The sequence below is a fragment of the Chlamydomonas reinhardtii genome, chromosome 1 (genome assembly GCF_000002595.2).
Source record: "Chlamydomonas reinhardtii strain CC-503 cw92 mt+ chromosome 1, whole genome shotgun sequence".
Classification (NCBI taxonomy): Eukaryota; Viridiplantae; Chlorophyta; class Chlorophyceae; order Chlamydomonadales; family Chlamydomonadaceae; genus Chlamydomonas; species Chlamydomonas reinhardtii.
In genome coordinates, this window is record NC_057004.1 from 6,356,845 (window position 1) to 6,372,203 (window position 15,359).

The window sequence follows — 15,359 nt, forward strand, 5'->3', positions numbered from 1 at the left end:
CCATAAATTGATATGCTCGATAGCTATGTTACAGCGCGCCCTGACTGAAGTCACGGTGACCGAGACAGACTGGCACGTGGCCGTGACGCGACTGCCCGACATCTAGCAGTTCCTTACCTAGCCGCATTACTGGCGGATGCCGCCAGCTCTACTGGCGCACGAATGCCCGTCGTGCCACCCCTTGAAGTCTGCCTTCCGAAGGATCGTGTGTGTGAATCATGCCTGAGCCTGGATCCGTCAGTATCAGGAGAGGTATTGCCTGTGCTATTGCCAGCACTGCGACCCTTACCAGGGAAGAAGCAGGGAAGCACGATGCGGTGACAAAGCAGCGCTGCTTTACCTACCTGCATGCTAACAGCACTCAGCGGTAGCCCGATGACATCTCGCCTCTGTCAGGTGGCCAGTCAAGTTACAAACACACATAGACACACCATCCTTGATGACTCTTCACTCCTTTATTAAGGACCCTCTGTAACATCCCCATTCTTTATTAATGACCCCCCACATGTACTCAACAGGCTCGTTACCGTACATACGGAATGCGGTAATACAAACCTAATCATGAGCATCAAGCAGCTCACCCCGCCTGCACACAGTGCCATGCACCGTCCGGCGCGTATTCAGGCCCCCAGGTTGCACCACTCCCATTATCAGCAGGGACCCCATACATCACTGTCCAATACCGGTACTTCTTAGGCGATTGTGGCGCCCTTGAGGCTGGCGGCGCGCACGGGCCCTGCACTGGTGAACATGACGTCGTCCTTGAACCGCGCCGTTGCCTCGCTGTCCGTCTTGAGCAGCGGCTGCACAGCCTCCCACAGCTTCTTCTTCTGCACGCGGTTCGGCTCCGCGGGTGCAGCCTGCGGAGGAGTGCAATTGTGGTGCGGGTGCCTTACTTGCCATTATGATCAGGGCACTGCTGCTACACGCGTCGTGCAGTCGTGCTCTGCCTGCTCGGCGCTTCAATCTGAGCGCATCAGGAGTCCAAGACCGGTGGCCGTGCCGCGCCCAGCGCAATCTAGCCCACGTGTCCCCTCGCTGGTTCAACTTGACCCCTCGCTGCCACAGCCCCGCCTGCCCACCTGGGTCTTGCCAGCCTCGCCGAAATACACGCGCTCGCCCACCGGCGCCTCAGCGGGCGGCGCCAGCGGCTCCACCACATCGTGGGCATCGTTGGAGGCGCACAGCACCATGCCGTTGGACTTGATGCCGCGCATGTTGCGCGCTTTGAGGTTACAGAGCACGATAACCTTGCGGTCCTGTGTGGCACGTACGAGAAAAGGCGGAGGCGGAAGAGGGGAGGAGTTTCGGTGGAGCCGAAGGCCCGTGCGCTCTGGCCAGCAGCAGCACTGCGGCGTCCGCATGCCCGTCACCCATCCACCCACGAGCCTCGGTTAACCAAGGTTGGAAAGCGAATACCCCCGCGCCCCCGCCTCCGTACCTGCATCTCCTCCACTGGCACGAACTTGACCAGGCCCGACACGATGGTGCGCGGCTCGGGCTCGCCCACGTCAATCTGCTCCACGTACAGGCTGAGGGTGCAGGAGGAGAGGTGCACAGATATAGGCATGATTGGTTCTGGGTAGCGCAAGTCGGTGGAGCAACGATCAAGGTTGTCGCGGGTCGCCTGCCCAGCTTCGGTGTGTGGCTAGGCTGCGCTACCTGCCCGCGTGCAGTTCATACAGCCACCCTTAAAGCCTGTACGCTGGTCGCTGCTCGCGCCCACCTGTCCGCCTCTGGGTGCTTCTCAACCTTCACGATCTTGCCCACGCGAATGTCCATGGAGGCGGGGTCGGCGTCAGCGGTGGGTGCCTCCGCCGCGGGTGCGGCAGGGGCCTCAACTGGTGTGGACCGGCACATGAGCAGCGACTGCTCCCGACGCTGCTCCTGCACGCGAATCGCCAGGCACGCTTGCCCATATGGCGTCGCGTTAGCGCCGCGGTGGTGCGTGAGACGGTAGCTCGCCACGATGCAGGGGCCAGCTCCGGAGCGCTGCGACTGGCGCTGGCCAGCGCTGCGACGCACGTTCATCTGAGACGCCATGTGTAAGGATTTGGGCTGCTGCCGAACCTAGAAGAGATGCAAGCGACGGAGGCAATTTTGGTCTGTTAGCCGAGGGTTGGTTGCGAGACGCTTCTTGCAAGATCGCAGGCGTAGCTTGATAATCGTTGATGCAACTCAACTGTCGTCATCAAGGGAGCGTTTGATGAGCGGGAACTTGCGCAGATGGGCATGGAACTCGAAGACGATTCCGAGGAAAATGCACTGGGTGCCTGTTTCATGAGAGTTGCTAATGCAATAAAATCTACATTACTAGGCTTTTCCAACGGCACACTTACAGGAGGGCGCAAAACAGAGGTTAGCGCGAATGCGCGCTCTCCGGTAAATTGTATTACTTCTGGAGGCTACCTAGCAACATGGCTGCGCCAAATCTTATCACGCCTCTTAGGGACATTTGCGTGAAGGTTGTCGCAGCAAACTTTGAGGGCTGCCCTACGTTCGGGCCGTTGCCAGACAAGTATGTCAAGCGCATTATCGATATCTTACCATTAGATTTGCCACTGGAGCTGGTTGGCTCGGTAAGCCCGCGGAAAAAATTGGCAATGGACATGCCGCGCCCCAGCAACGAGCACTCTCTGAGCCTCGCATGCTCTCGCAGCTCATTGCGGATGAAGACTACTGGCGGCGGAGGTCGCAAGCCCGGTGGAAGAACTGCGAGGTGGGAGCAGCGGAGGCCGGGGGAAGGGGCGTGCACGGGCGGTCAGCAGGGGTGCGCGTAGCGCCACCTGCTGCCACGGGGTCCGCCCCACGCAACTGATGGTCCTGGCCGTCTCATCTCTCCGCGAGGTTGTTGCCATGTGCAACTCCCTCAGCACACAGCGCAGCGGTGATACCGTATTGGGTGTTCACTGGCTGTGCTGGCGTCGGCGCGCTGAACCGGTGTGTGGCCGTGTGGGGCCTGGCCAAAACCCTGCGCGCAGGTTGCTGCGCACGGCTACTCGTGGAAGCAGTTGTTCTTTGAGCGCAACCTCATGGAGTTCCTGGAGCAGTGAGTAGCCGGGAGCAGACGTGGCCAGGGGCTCAGAGGGCGCATGGGGGCGGCTGCGGCATGGCAGCAAAGCTCCAGCCGACCGCTCGCGGGGTTTGCCGGGGCCACTGCAGCGAGTGCAGCCGGCGTGCCCACGAACAGAAGGCGAGGCCGCACGCTGCCAACACAACTTTACACAACTTAACACAACCATCAGCACACACACGACACACTCCATCACGCGCATCGTGTGCCCCTTGACTGCTGCTGCCGCTACCTGCCGCAGGTACGACCCCGCGGTGACGGACCTGAGCAGCCTGAAGCGGCTGCTGACCTACAGCCGCCGCTTCGTGCAGACGGTGCACATCCGGCAGCTGCCCAGCCACCTGGACCTGCAGATACTGTTCGAGTGCATGGTCAAGTGAGCGGCGGGGGCCGGGGGCGGGAGCTGCGCGGGGGGCGGGTGGAGTGGGTGGAGTTGGGCGGGAGCGGGGCGGGGGAGGGGGAGGGTGCGGGGGCGGGCATGGCGGGTTGGGTTATGGTGGTGGGTAGCTTAATCCAAACCCGACATGACCACGACCCAGCCTGCCCACAAGGGGCTGCGGGGGAGTATGGGGCGGGAGAGGGACCAGGGGACATGGCCTGAGCGCAATGGGGTGCAGGAGGGGGAGACAGCGTAGGAGCAAGATTGTCCGGGGGAGAGGCAGGTGTAGAGGGAAAGGGTTGGAGACGTGCTCACGGAGCGACACGGCCAGGGTAAGGGACTCTGCGCAGAGCCAGTGGCAGAGCGGGGATCGTGTGTATGCCATGGTGGAAGGCGCAGGGCCTGTGGACAGGGGCGGAGTGGGCACAGGAGGGCACGGCTGGCCGAGGGGCGACGGAGCGCCATGGGCATCATGGCAGGGGCGCGGGCGACTGGCGCGGGCACGCCGGAATCTGGGACGCGTGTCTCGACTGCATTCGAGGGCGTTGAGATGCAGCGGTCATGAGACGCAGCGGGATGACACGTTCCGCTGTTCCAAGCAACACTGCAACAGTTTCACGTCCTGCTGATCACCATCTTGCCTGTCCGCACCCGCACCCAGACTGCCCCTCCACCCCCCAGCCCACTCACCCCTCCTCCCGCCCCCCTCCTCCTGCCCCACTCCCCACGCGCGCAGCACGCCCTCCTCGCTGGCTCTGTCGTACAACCTGAAGGAGGTGGGCATGGACTACGACCGCTCTCTGTTCGGCATGAAGCTGTCCGACTGCCGCGCGCTCGCCAAAGCACTGGAGCACACCGAGACGCTCACGCACCTGGACCTGTCCAACAACTCCCTGGACGACGACAAGGTGGGGGGGGGGGGCGGCGGGGCGGGAGGGTGTTTTTTTTGGGGAGGGGATGGTTGATACCAGCCCATACTAGACCGAAGGGTTGTGTGATACTGGGTCTGGTGGCAGGGGGCTGCAAGCTGTCAAACTACTCCAAAACTAACTAGCAGGGGCAGCTTCGCAAGGAAATGCAGCTCTGGCGCGCCGAGACGTGCTCGTCTGTTGTCTGACGCCCCAGCACCCAGTCTGTTGGGATGTCCCGTCAGCACGGCCACCAAGTCACACACACACGCACACACACACACGCCATGTTTTCCTTGTGCTCTTTACACACGCCAGGTCCGCATGCTGGCGAGCGGCCTGGTGGAGAACCTTTCCATCACGCACCTCAACCTCTCACACAACAAGATTGCGGACCGAGGCGTGCGCGCACTGGCCAAGCTGCTGGATGGGCATTCGGTCATCAGGTGCGCGGGGGGGGGGGCAGCGGGCGGGAGGGATGGGGTAGCGTTCATCTGGAGAGCGGAGTGATGGAATTACAAGTATGAAAGGGAGGCGGAAACGGGCGTGGGCGGATGGGTGTGGGGCTGGCGGCGTTGGTCAGTGTGGGTGGGTCGGTGAGCGGGTGCTTCACCTGCACCCTCTCTTCGGCCCCCGGCTCAGCACACCAGCGCTGCGCCATGGATTGCGCCCTCGTTAATGCCCTGTGTCACATTCGCTGACGCTCACGCTCTCCCTTCCCCCGCCCGCTCCCCGTTCCCTCCTCCCCCGCTTCCTCCCCGCCCCCCAGCCTGCTGGAGCTGCACGACAACCAGATCCACACCGAGGGCGCCAAGAGCCTGGCCCGCGCCTTCAAGAGCAACCAATGCCTGCTGTCAGTCAACCTGCGCCTCAACCGCATGGGCGACGAGGGGTGCAAGGTGCGACGTGATGCGGGGGCAGGGGCAGGGGCAGGGGCAGGGGCAGGGGCAGGGGCAGGGGCAGGGGCAGGGGCAGGGGCAGGGGCAGGGGCAGGGGCAGGGGCGGGGGCAGGGGCAGGGGCGGGGGCGGGGGCGGGGGCAGGGGCAGGGGCGGGGGCAGGGGCGGGGGTGGGGCGGGGCGGTGCTTTGTGGGGGCTGCCAGGCCAGGTGCTACTGCTTCGAGAGCTGCTGGGCGCGGCAAACGGCGCTGTACGTGGGGTGCGGGAGGGCCTGCTTGGAGGTGGAGCCCTATGTGCCAAAGAGCAGTTGCTGGCACGTTGGAGGCGTGGTTGCCGCTATCTGAAGGAATCCTACCGTACTGATGAATGCATGGGTGTTGGCTCCAACAGGCGGTGGTGGAGAGCGTGCGCGGCTCGCCCACACTGCAGCGGCTCAACATCAGCGCCAACGCCGCGGGGCCGGGCACGGCGGCGGCGGTGGTGGCGCTGCTGCGGCTGAACAACACCCTCACGGAGCTGGACGTCAGCTGCAACCAGTTCGGGGAGGACGCGTGCGGCAACGTGCGGCGCGCGCTGGAGCAGAACGGCTCTGTGCGGGTGAGTGCGTGTCGGCAGCGCGGGCAGATGCCGGCACGGCATGTGTGTCGAGGCCGTACCCGCATCATAATGTGAACCAGAACCCGGGTGTGAGGGTGACTTGAGCATGCCTTGAATATATTTTCTCCCTGTGGCCTCACCTCACGCCTAGCCCGCTCTATCTGCCCAGTGCTCAGTCAGCTTCACATGTCCGCACCCGCACCTATCTTTCGTACGTACACACACACACACACACACACACACACACACACACACACACACACACACACACACACACACACATATACACACACACAAACACACGCTCTGGTCTTGGCGGGCTTGCGCTTCGTTTTTAACACACATACACATACACGCTACACACCGTCGCTTTTCTGCATCGCATACACTGTCTTTGCGCAAGTTTATCCTTGTGCTCTGTAACATACACACATACGTCTTTACACTCGCAGTTAATGGACGTGCGCATGACGGGCATCAACCCAGATGACGAGATGGCCATTGCGGAGAACCTGCGCGCGCGGCAAGAGCGTGTGGACAAGGCGCGCGTGCTCGGCAAATAGCGGCCGGTGTCCGGGGCGAGAGGGGACATTGTGACTGCCTGAAGGCGTGCAGGGTGTGACGTGTGAATTCTTTGCTGGGAGTTACGACTCTGGCTCTGTGGTGGTGTGGGTTGTGCTGGTGGGGAAGCGGGAAGTGGTGCTCGTTTGGGTGACTTGCGGTGTGTATGGATGCACAACAAGGATGGATGCGCGCCGAAGGCTATGAAGGTTTGGAACTTTGGATGCCGGCTGGACCCTGGCAGCCGCACCGGCACAGTGCACCATGTATCGACAGGGGTGGTCCGTGGCTGGCACGCGTGGCTAGAAAGGCACATGAAGCGCCGTAAGCACTCGTGCGGAAAGCAACGCAGCTGTGAGGGCCTGCGAGACGCGGTGCGGGATCGCCCCATTAACTTCGAAGCGCGGGATTAGGGCGGGGGCACCTGACGTGGTGTCCGGGTTATCTCGGCCAGGCCGTCAGGGTCTCAGGGATTTGCAGGTGGTAGGCGTGTGTTGCCTTGATGAGTGGGCGGGCCTCCCGCCCTCCCCTCGTGGATATGCTGCAGGTAGCAGGTAGCTGGACCACAGGGAACCACGCAGCGCGCCGGTGCATTCGGATTGCTGTCAACCTGATGTCGGTCTTCCAAAAGGCCCGGACCGCATCACAGCTCAATCCTCATCCCAACGTACCATACCTGTCCATACAATTACATGCTCCTTTACAACTCAACTACTTGAACAAGGAGGTGGCTGCCTTAGGGAGGCAGGAAAAGGGCTGAGCCCTCCCCTCCCGGGTCGTTATCAACCCAGCCACCTTGACGCGGGCGCCTACTAAGCACACGCCTCTATGTTGGGGGCCTTTGGCATCCCCGCAAATCCGGACGTGGCCGGTTGGGTGGGGTGCACAGTCCGTGCTAACCCGCAGCTAACAAACTAGTCACGTCACTCGCCGCCAATCGACACGTGCACCCTCAGCCCCACGCCCTGCTAGCGCCGTTCAGGCTCTCAGCCCGGCCCCGCCGCCGCCGCCGGCCATGGCGACCGCTGCAGCTTGGTCGGCCGCTCGAAGCCCATCAGCTTTAGCAGGAGGAGCACACGGATCACGTTGGCGGCGGAGACGTCGCGGTTCTGGGGATGGGGAACGGGGAGGAAGAAGAGAGCGCACATCAGCTGTCCCAACCGTCTACCTGTCAATCAATTTGTCCCCAGTGCCCAGCCGTCCCCGCACATGCACGGTCCTCACCCAGGTCGTCAAGCAGTCGTTGCAGACTTTGACCGACCAGGGCCGCTGCCCCTCCTTCAGCCCCCCAAGCCGCTTGATGGCCATCTCCTGACACCCGCAGTTGTAGCAGGTCTGCATGGTCGGGAGGGTGGGAGGGAGGGAAGGGCTTCCGCTAAAGCCAGGCATAAACCCAGCGGCCCACCCACCCACCAGCAATTGCAATCCCCCTCGACCCACCCACCTTGGAGGTCTTGTATTCATCGATGATGAACACATGCTTGGCGTAGCGCTCACGGAGCAGCTTGATGAGCCGCCCCGTCGGCGCGCGCCCGCCCCTGACGGAGATGGGGGAGCCGCCCTTCCCTCCCTGGAAGGCCCACGAACCCCACCCCACCACCACCTCCTCCTTGGGCCTGCCGCCCGTGAGCTGCTTGGCGACGCGGTGGAGCGCGCGGTCGCGCTGGATGAACGCAGCCCAGCGCTTTCGGCGGAAGGCGGAGAAGTGGTAGTGCCACAGCACGTGCACCGCGCCCCGGGGCCCCGTCTCTGCCGGCCCCGCCGCCTCCGCCTGCCCCGCCTCCTGCCCCGCCGCCTGCCCTGCCGCCCCACTGGCGAAGAGGTAGCGCAGGCGCTCTTCAAACCGGGCCGCCGACGCGGTCGCCGCCGTGGGGATGCCGCCAACGTACGCCTGCAGGGCTGGCGCAAGCTGTGGGTGGTTTGGCTGGAGTCGTTCCAGGCCTGACATGTGACGCCAGTGGCCCATACTCCTTTGGAATCGGCCCCGCTTCTGGCGCCGCCGCCGCGCTGTCCTGGCTCGCGGCCGCCAGTGCTTCGATTGCTTCGGTGGCCCCCCTTGCGCCCGCCCCCCTTGCGCCCGCCACCCTTGCGCCTGACGCCCTTGCGCCTGCGACGCGGCTCCGGCGGCAGCTGCCCAGGGAACAACTCCTCATCCAGCTGCTTGTCGTGCAGCTCGAGCAGGAAGCGCTGGGCAGGGCTGACACCCTCCCTGACACCCTCCCAAGCCCAGGGCCCTGGCTGGTACAGCGGAGACCGTGCTGCCATGAACCAATTCCCTCCCCCGCACGCGTCCACACCAATGATCTGCGTGGCCTTCATCTCCTCCAGGGTGCACAGCAGCTCCTCCGCATCGGCGGGCGCGGTCGCCGGCTTCAAGTTGGCCAGCGGCTTGTTGTGCGCTTCTCGCGCCACGCTGCAGGCCACCCCGTCCGTGGTGATGTAGTTAGCGAAGGGGGCGTTGCGGGAGGTCACACCCCCGAGCTGGAACAGGCCCCAGCCGACGGCGTTCAGCGTGGCAGACGACTGCATGCCCCCGCCGCCAAACGCGGCCTGGACAAACGAGGAGGGTGCCACGGCGCCCGCGCCTGCACCGGCGAAGACCTCGCCATGGCGCCTTGCCAGGGTGGGCAGCAGCCCAGGAAGGCGGGCCATGGACGTGTTGTCAAGGGGCACATAGATCGGCGCGAAGGAGGGGCTGGGGGTCAGCGTGAACGGACGTGCGCGATGCAGTTCCCGGCGCAAGGACGCAAGCCGCTGCGTGTCCTCTCGCGTCAACGGCTGCGCCTGCGTCAGTTGCTGCACCTGCGCCCCCAGCTGATCGCGGCGTGCCTCAAGGCCTGCGAGAATCTCCGCGGCCCATTCCATGTGCCGCGTGCTGGCCTTCTTGTACGTGGCCTGCGCCCCCTTGACCTCCCGCAGTCCTGCTGCAGCCAGGCGGGGCAGTAGCGCGCGGCAAAGCTCTGCAGCCATCCGGCCACGCTGTCCACCAGCAGCTGCGCGCTGCCATTGACAAGCCCACCAGCCAGGTGCATTAGCAGCAGGAGCGGCGATGCGCCCAGCTGCGCGCTACACGCGTCCAGCCGTGACCACGCCGGCAGCTCCACGAACTCCTTGCATGTCGGGCTGGCCTGGAACGCGCGCAGCAGCCGGAGCAGCAGCCCTACGCAGTACATTCCGAAGCCGCCTGTTGGGGATCAGCACGACGCGAACGGCGCTGCCGACAGGTAGACAAATACTGGGATGGGGGAGCCGAGCTGTTGGGCACGCTGTTGGTTATGGCGCTTGTGTGCGGGTCGCCTGCTGACAGAGGGCCCGCACTTGCAGGCATGGTGGGCGCCGCGGCGGTTGGGTCCTCCTGCTGCTGCCGCTGCCACAAGCTGCCCTCCGCATCTCCTCGCACTTGCCATAGCGGTGCCACGGACTGCCACCACGAGGCAGGCCACCACACGGCCGACTTACGCAGAGGGGCGGGCGACGAATGCGCTGCCGCTGCGGAGGCAGCGGGTGCGGGGAGGGTCAGATAACAGTGCGCGCCACAATGCCAATGCGCCACGCCATAACCTACGCTTCGTCCCGGCCCGAAGGCATTTTCCCAACCCAGCAGCGCTTGGACCAATGTACTAGTCCAGTCCCATTTCTCAACGCTCCATCATCAAAGCCCACGCAAGCTCACCCTGCTGGTCGCACGTCCGGCGGTCCGCGTCCGGCACCGCGATGGTGCTCGGCGCGCCTGCGGCGTCGCGCGCAAGGCGCGTGTGAGTATGTAGAGCAGAAGAGCAAGCACAGACTAGCCTGAGTGCAGAAAATAGGTAATTTCCAAGCAGCCTTAGCGAGGGCAACTGACCGTCTGCGGCCGCCTCCAGCTTCTTCTTCTTCTCCAGGAGATGGTCCCTGTCGACGTTGAGCGACGCCATCTCTTCCCACAGGCGCTTGCAGTCCGCTTTCTCCGTCTCCATCCTGCAGAGCCATATGCAAAAATGATCGGATCCACAACGGTACTGCACCCAACTGCTAACTGATGACAGGGGAGCTGCGCTGGCGGTTGGCACGGCACGCGACTGGGAGCAGGGGTAGCTGCGCGGGCGGCCGGCTGGAAGCACGTACGTGTAATATGGTATTCAGGGACGATTTGATAAATGGGGGAGCTGAGAAGCTGGCTGTTGGCGCGCGAAGCGGCTGGGGCCTCACAGTTGTGCGCGGTACTGGTTGGGAAGCCTTGTGTGAGCTGCGCGTAAACTCAGATGGGATGCATGGAGGCTGCGCCTTCCCATCAGCTGCGCCTGGGCTGAACACGGGGGCACACGCGACTGAGGGTGACCAGCGCGGCGGGGGCGGCGCCAGCCGATCCCCGCCGCGCCCAGGGTGGCAACACGCACCCGAGAATTACGTCCCGAAGCTTCCGCCGATCATCAGCATTCTTGCGCAGGTCGCTCTGAACAAGCTGCAGTTTCTCGGCATTTGTAGCCATCGTGTTGGTTTCAGCTAGTTCGGGTCACGGATGAAGACCCCAAGTCGCGGTGCCTAGTATTAAAAACGCGTTCTCTCGCCTGCAACTCGCTTGTCGCCGCCTGACTGGGTCTTTATACCACTGTATGTTAGTATGTTCCATGCTATCTTTGCAAGGCGAAAAGGCTGCGCCTGGTGAAAACTTGGCGCAGGGCGCAATGGGGGTGCTTCGGTGAAGTTGACCGCCGAGTGCTTCCAAAAGAGCAGCGCAAAATCCCTTCCCTATTTGAAGCACATATGTAAGATTCTATTCCGACTCTATTTCGACTCTATTTCGACTCTTTCAACTTTCAACTCTTTCAACTCGCATCATTCAGGTTGCGCCCCCAAATACACGTCGCTCGGCCAGAACTCGCTTACCATCGGCACGCCCGCTCGGGCGCCCTTACCCCCCGCAGACTTTAGAGATGCGGAGGGCAGCTTGTGGCAGCGGCAGCAGCAGGAGGACCCAACCGCCGCGGCGCCCACCATGCCTGCAAGTGCGGGCCCTCTGTCAGCAGGCGACCCGCACACAAGCGCCATAACCAACAGCGTGCCCAACAGCTCGGCTCCCCCGTTCCCCATCCCCAGAACCGCGACGTCTCCGCCGCCAACGTGATCCGTGTGCTCCTCCTGCTGAAGCTGATGGGCTTCGAGCGGCCGACCAAGCTGCAGCGGCCGCCATGGCCCTCCATGGCCGCCGGCGGCGGCGGGGCCGGGCTGAGAGCCTGAACGGCGCTAGCAGGGCGTGGGGCTGAGGGTGCACGTGTCGATTGGCGGCGAGTGACGTGACTAGTTTGTTAGCTGCGGGTTAGCACGGACTGTGCACCCCACCCAACCGGCCACGTCCGGATTTGCGGGGATGCCAAAGGCCCCCAACATAGAGGCGTGTGCTTAGTAGGCGCCCGCGTCAAGGTGGCTGGGTTGATAACGACCCGGGATCAGCCCTTTTCCTGCCATAAGGCAGCCACCTCCTTGTTACTTGCCGGGACATCGGGACATGCTTCCTCTGCCGTGTCCGCGGTAGAATTTGCACCTCATGTTTGAGGACAGAGGCACGCAGAGAAACAGTACCGTAGCACGCTGGCCCCCGGGTTCTAAGAGGTTGTGGCAGACCGCGTACACAGTATCACAGGCCAGTAGTCCTTGCCAAGCCTCACCCCACTCACATGAACGTTTCGGGGCCCCCAACTCCAGCGGCGCAACACCCGTCTCTCTCATAAGCCATTCAAGGGCATAGCCGAACTCTGGTCGAGCGCCATAATGCACATGGATTCTTCGTGCCAGCAGCTAGCAGCTGCTGAGCAAACAGTGGGACCACGTGCACATCCTCACGACACCATGTCCCATCAGCAACCATCAGCACGGGCCTGCATGGCACACACCGTATTATACGCGCGGCCTTCCACCGATACAGTACATCACAGCAACAAAAGGTGTACGACAACCAACCGACCAACAACAACCATGCCGCTCACATAGCTCAGCCCGCGTCTGAGCGCGCCGCGGAAAACCCTCATCCCATGACCGCTCTCAGCGACCCGCACCAACCAACACATCGAGGAGTGTCCATGCAACTCAGCCCCCGACATTTACAAACACAAGCGGCTCACAAACAACGCAACCGCCAGCTCGTCGCTGGCGCCGCGCAACAAACCACAAGTCGTTATGGTACAAATGCGTCTGCCACTGTCCCGCATGACCACCGGACAGAGCAGCAGCCTCGAATACAAACCTGAATACAAACACACGTGCAAGCAATTCCAGCTGCCCTTCTCGCTGCTCGCACTCTCGCACAGGATTCCAGGCAGCTGCCACCTCCAGCGCCACCGCCATCACGCTGCATACGGTACAGCCCCGGCCTCAGAAGCCCGCCTCCTCGTCCGAGGTATCGGCGACAAAGTTGTTCTTGGCGCGCTTGTAGTAGCGGTGCAAGAAGCCAATGCCCTGCACACAGCAGCAACGATTTCGGCCAGGGCACACAAGAACGGCACAGCATACAGTAGCCGCATTCTGAGATAGGACTGCGAAGAGCAGCACGGCCCCGCTCCCGCCGCGCCGAGGCGGGTTTCCCCGGACACGGAAACGGAATGCACGAGTACCGTACCGATTCCGCTATCAGCCCTCACTGCCGAAAACTGGTGAAAACTGGTGGCTCCCATGCTCGGAAGCACCAAGCATGCGTCTCACAACAAGACAAGACCTGACAGGACGAGCGCTCACCTGGTCGGCCAGCACAAACATGTTCTGGATCTCGATGGGCAGCTCGTCAATCATGCGCACGTGCTGCGTGTGGGGGCAACCAACAGTGGACGAGCCACGTTAGAGGGGCGGGCCGGACCTAAGTATGCATCCCTGCGGGCCCTTACTAGAGAGGCACGCAACTCTCGAGCCCCAACCCGAAGTGTGTGGTCTGTCCACTGCGTGACGTCCGCCTTCCAGGCCGTGGAAACATGAGCTCACCGCCCCGTGCAACTCCCAATCCGTATGTCGTGTAACACCCCCTAACACCCGCGGTTCCCAGACCGCCCCTGCAAGGCCCCTGCTCCCCCCGTCCCCGCGCTGTATCAAACCGGCTTCGTCTAACTGGTTATGCCTGGAATACCCCTCCTTCACACTCTGGTCTGGGTCTTGCTTAAGTTCGGTTTGGAATGACAATGCCCCGCCCGCATACCCTCACACCGTGTAGTAGTCCATGCGGTACAGCAGGTCGGGGTACTCCGCCACCACCGGCGCCACCACCTTGCGCTCGCGCGCCGGATGCAGCCGCGTCAGCAGCTCCAGGCAGCGCTCCAGGCGGGTGGGCAGGTCGGCCGCGTACAGCAGGCGCGGGCTGCGCTGCACGATGGCAGCCACCTCCTTGCCCGGGAACGCCTCCACCAGGAGAACCTGGAGAGAGAGTGTGATTGTGTGTGTGTGTGTGTGTGTGTGTGTGTGTGTGTGTGTGTGTGTGTGTGTGTGTGTGTGCGTGTGTGTGTATGTGTGCGTTTGGAAACTACAATCGCTACACTCCCAGACTTGCAGAGCACACACGCGGCTCCCACCACAGCTGCTGCACCTCCTCCCGCCCAAACGCCCAGCCGCTAAACCCCAACCTCCGGCCCCGCATCATTCCCCCCCTTCAGCACCGCTATGGGAACACGAGCCACACGCTTGCGCATGTGGCCCCTCCCCTTCCCCTCCCCTCCCGCACCAGGTTGCGTATGGCCACGCCGGGCTCCGTGTCCAGCACGCCCACGTCCCGGTCCACCAACTGCGCCAGGTCCAGGTCCGGCACGATGCGCGTCAGCCGCTGCACCTTGGCGTTCAGCTGCGCCACACTCAGCGGCGCGCCGGCCTTCTCCAGCTTGCGAACCAGGCCCTCAGCCGCCGCCTGAGGTAGAGAAGATGCGGTGGGTGGGCGGGGGCCATTGTGAGGAGGTGTGGGGAGGTGTGGTTTTGAGGTGGTGTGGGGAATGTGTGTGAGGAGATTTGTAAGGGGTTGCGGGTGCGATGCGGGTGGGCTGACAGCTGTGATGAGGGCAGCTGCCGAGCTGGTCCATGCCAGGTGGCTTGCCACTAGTGGCGGGTACGGTGCGCAACGTGCTTCATGCCCCGCGCTTTGCTCCACGGCATCCTCGGCGCGCCAGCAAAGTCACCATTCTGTGCCAACCACGGTGTGGCTCACCACGCCAGCCCCGCCCTTACCTTGTTGAGTCCCTGCTCCGTCCAGTAGCTGACCAGCGCCTCATGCGGGCTGGGCTCCGCGGGCGACTGCGCCGTGAGCTCCAAGTCCGCGATGAAGGCGGCCTGGGGGGGAGCGCGGCAGGGGGCAAGGGGGGGGGGTGGCAGGGTTAGCAGGGGGGGCGCAGGGGGAGCGAAAGCAAGGATAGGGCGGGCAGAAGGTTTTGAGGGGCGTGGCGTGGCGTTGCCGACCGCTGATGGTGGCCAAACTCTCACGCCCTTTAGGCGTGGCACCGGCCATGATCCCGCCTCTCCTCCCGGGCGCATCGTGAACAGCGGCAGAATGGTTTCACTCCGGCACCGTCACCCAGCTGGGGGCTAGCGCTGGCCGGCAGGCGTGAGGTGCGTTGCTCCTCCCGGAACTCCGCCCGCACTTAAAAACCCTGGGCCAGCTGCGGCCCTTCTGCCGACAGCTGCCTCGCCGCCAACGCTCAACGGCCCCTCACCTGAAGCTCCGACTGCGTTTGCAAGTACGCTAAATGTCGCGCGCCGTTGAATAAGTCGAGCGCTTCTTGGAGGGCCTCAGACTCCTCTTTCGAGGGCCCGCGATCACTTGGCCTTGCTCGACATAGTACTTGGTACCGGGGCATAGAATGAGCTCTCCGCTTGTCTATTTGCTGGTGGAGTCGGCAAAGTCGCAACATCTTGCGTTGCCTTCGGAAAGTTTTTCTGGATGAACTTCGACTGTATTATAAGATAGGAATAATCTACATAGACACACATATATGCAGGAGT

The 15,359-nt window shown here is 63.1% G+C and overlaps 5 protein-coding genes across 7 annotated transcripts; 2 read left to right on the top strand and 3 right to left on the bottom strand.

The window, feature by feature from the left end:
- Window positions 1-16: 16 nt before the first annotated feature.
- On the bottom strand, window positions 17-2,158 carry CHLRE_01g046652v5 (uncharacterized protein). Its single transcript, XM_043058897.1, has 4 exons — window positions 1,727-2,158; window positions 1,442-1,532; window positions 1,083-1,259; window positions 17-860 (listed from the first exon to the last, which is right to left on the bottom strand). Exons 1-4 carry the CDS (start codon window positions 2,041-2,043, stop codon window positions 693-695), a joined length of 753 nt encoding a protein of 250 aa, XP_042928786.1. The 5' UTR covers window positions 2,044-2,158; the 3' UTR covers window positions 17-692.
- A 145-nt stretch (window positions 2,159-2,303) lies between these two features.
- Window positions 2,304-7,039, top strand: CHLRE_01g045350v5 (uncharacterized protein). Its single transcript, XM_001689672.2, has 9 exons — window positions 2,304-2,579; window positions 2,660-2,719; window positions 2,982-3,049; window positions 3,315-3,449; window positions 4,189-4,360; window positions 4,679-4,806; window positions 5,130-5,259; window positions 5,649-5,855; window positions 6,308-7,039. The coding sequence occupies exons 1-9, from the start codon at window positions 2,418-2,420 to the stop codon at window positions 6,416-6,418; spliced, it is 1,173 nt and encodes a 390-aa protein (XP_001689724.2). The 5' UTR covers window positions 2,304-2,417; the 3' UTR covers window positions 6,419-7,039.
- A 53-nt stretch (window positions 7,040-7,092) lies between these two features.
- Window positions 7,093-11,008, bottom strand: CHLRE_01g045400v5 (uncharacterized protein). 3 transcript variants are annotated; one of them, XM_043058870.1, is made up of 9 exons: window positions 10,793-11,008; window positions 10,261-10,373; window positions 10,090-10,146; window positions 9,735-9,905; window positions 9,436-9,600; window positions 8,514-9,340; window positions 7,861-8,307; window positions 7,641-7,751; window positions 7,093-7,525 (listed from the first exon to the last, which is right to left on the bottom strand). In XM_043058870.1, the coding sequence occupies exons 1-9, from the start codon at window positions 10,882-10,884 to the stop codon at window positions 7,403-7,405; spliced, it is 2,106 nt and encodes a 701-aa protein (XP_042928788.1). In that variant the 5' UTR covers window positions 10,885-11,008; the 3' UTR covers window positions 7,093-7,402. The 3 variants fall into 3 exon arrangements, with proteins under 3 accessions (XP_042928788.1, XP_042928787.1, XP_042928789.1); XM_043058871.1 differs by lacking the exons at window positions 9,436-9,600; window positions 9,735-9,905; window positions 10,090-10,146; window positions 10,261-10,373; window positions 10,793-11,008 and having other exon boundaries at window positions 7,861-8,227; window positions 8,302-9,418; XM_043058872.1 differs by lacking the exons at window positions 7,093-7,525; window positions 7,641-7,751; window positions 7,861-8,307; window positions 8,514-9,340 and having other exon boundaries at window positions 9,483-9,905.
- A 170-nt stretch (window positions 11,009-11,178) lies between these two features.
- CHLRE_01g045426v5 (uncharacterized protein) lies at window positions 11,179-11,850 on the top strand. The gene is made up of 2 exons (XM_043058873.1): window positions 11,179-11,401; window positions 11,493-11,850. Exons 1-2 carry the CDS (start codon window positions 11,330-11,332, stop codon window positions 11,631-11,633), a joined length of 213 nt encoding a protein of 70 aa, XP_042928790.1. The 5' UTR covers window positions 11,179-11,329; the 3' UTR covers window positions 11,634-11,850.
- Window positions 11,851-11,872: 22 nt separating this feature from the next.
- CHLRE_01g045450v5 (uncharacterized protein) lies at window positions 11,873-15,318 on the bottom strand. Its single transcript, XM_001690154.2, has 6 exons — window positions 15,071-15,318; window positions 14,589-14,690; window positions 14,095-14,274; window positions 13,584-13,790; window positions 13,125-13,187; window positions 11,873-12,848 (listed from the first exon to the last, which is right to left on the bottom strand). Exons 1-6 carry the CDS (start codon window positions 15,212-15,214, stop codon window positions 12,765-12,767), a joined length of 780 nt encoding a protein of 259 aa, XP_001690206.2. The 5' UTR covers window positions 15,215-15,318; the 3' UTR covers window positions 11,873-12,764.
- Window positions 15,319-15,359: the final 41 nt, after the last annotated feature.

Coding starts and splice junctions, on each gene's coding strand:
- CHLRE_01g046652v5 (XM_043058897.1), bottom strand. CDS start 2,043: ATGGCGTCTCAGATGAACGTGCGTCGCAGCGCTGGCCAGCGCCAGTCG. Junction 1,533..1,726: donor AAGCACCCAGAGGCGGACAG/GTGGGCGCGAGC, acceptor CTGCACCCTCAG/CCTGTACGTGGAGCAGATTG. Junction 1,260..1,441: donor TGCCAGTGGAGGAGATGCAG/GTACGGAGGCGG, acceptor CGTGCCACACAG/GACCGCAAGGTTATCGTGCT.
- CHLRE_01g045350v5 (XM_001689672.2), top strand. CDS start 2,418: ATGGCTGCGCCAAATCTTATCACGCCTCTTAGGGACATTTGCGTGAAG. Junction 2,580..2,659: donor CACTGGAGCTGGTTGGCTCG/GTAAGCCCGCGG, acceptor ATGCTCTCGCAG/CTCATTGCGGATGAAGACTA. Junction 5,260..5,648: donor TGGGCGACGAGGGGTGCAAG/GTGCGACGTGAT, acceptor TGGCTCCAACAG/GCGGTGGTGGAGAGCGTGCG.
- CHLRE_01g045400v5 (XM_043058870.1), bottom strand. CDS start 10,884: ATGGCTACAAATGCCGAGAAACTGCAGCTTGTTCAGAGCGACCTGCGC. Junction 10,374..10,792: donor CTTCGGGACGTAATTCTCGG/GTGCGTGTTGCC, acceptor ATGGCTCTGCAG/GATGGAGACGGAGAAAGCGG. Junction 10,147..10,260: donor GCTGGAGGCGGCCGCAGACG/GTCAGTTGCCCT, acceptor GCGACGCCGCAG/GCGCGCCGAGCACCATCGCG.
- CHLRE_01g045426v5 (XM_043058873.1), top strand. CDS start 11,330: ATGCGGAGGGCAGCTTGTGGCAGCGGCAGCAGCAGGAGGACCCAACCG. Junction 11,402..11,492: donor GGCGCCCACCATGCCTGCAA/GTGCGGGCCCTC, acceptor CCCCATCCCCAG/AACCGCGACGTCTCCGCCGC.
- CHLRE_01g045450v5 (XM_001690154.2), bottom strand. CDS start 15,214: ATGCCCCGGTACCAAGTACTATGTCGAGCAAGGCCAAGTGATCGCGGG. Junction 14,691..15,070: donor AAACGCAGTCGGAGCTTCAG/GTGAGGGGCCGT, acceptor GCTCCCCCCCAG/GCCGCCTTCATCGCGGACTT. Junction 13,188..13,583: donor ACCGCATGGACTACTACACG/GTGTGAGGGTAT, acceptor CCCCACACGCAG/CACGTGCGCATGATTGACGA.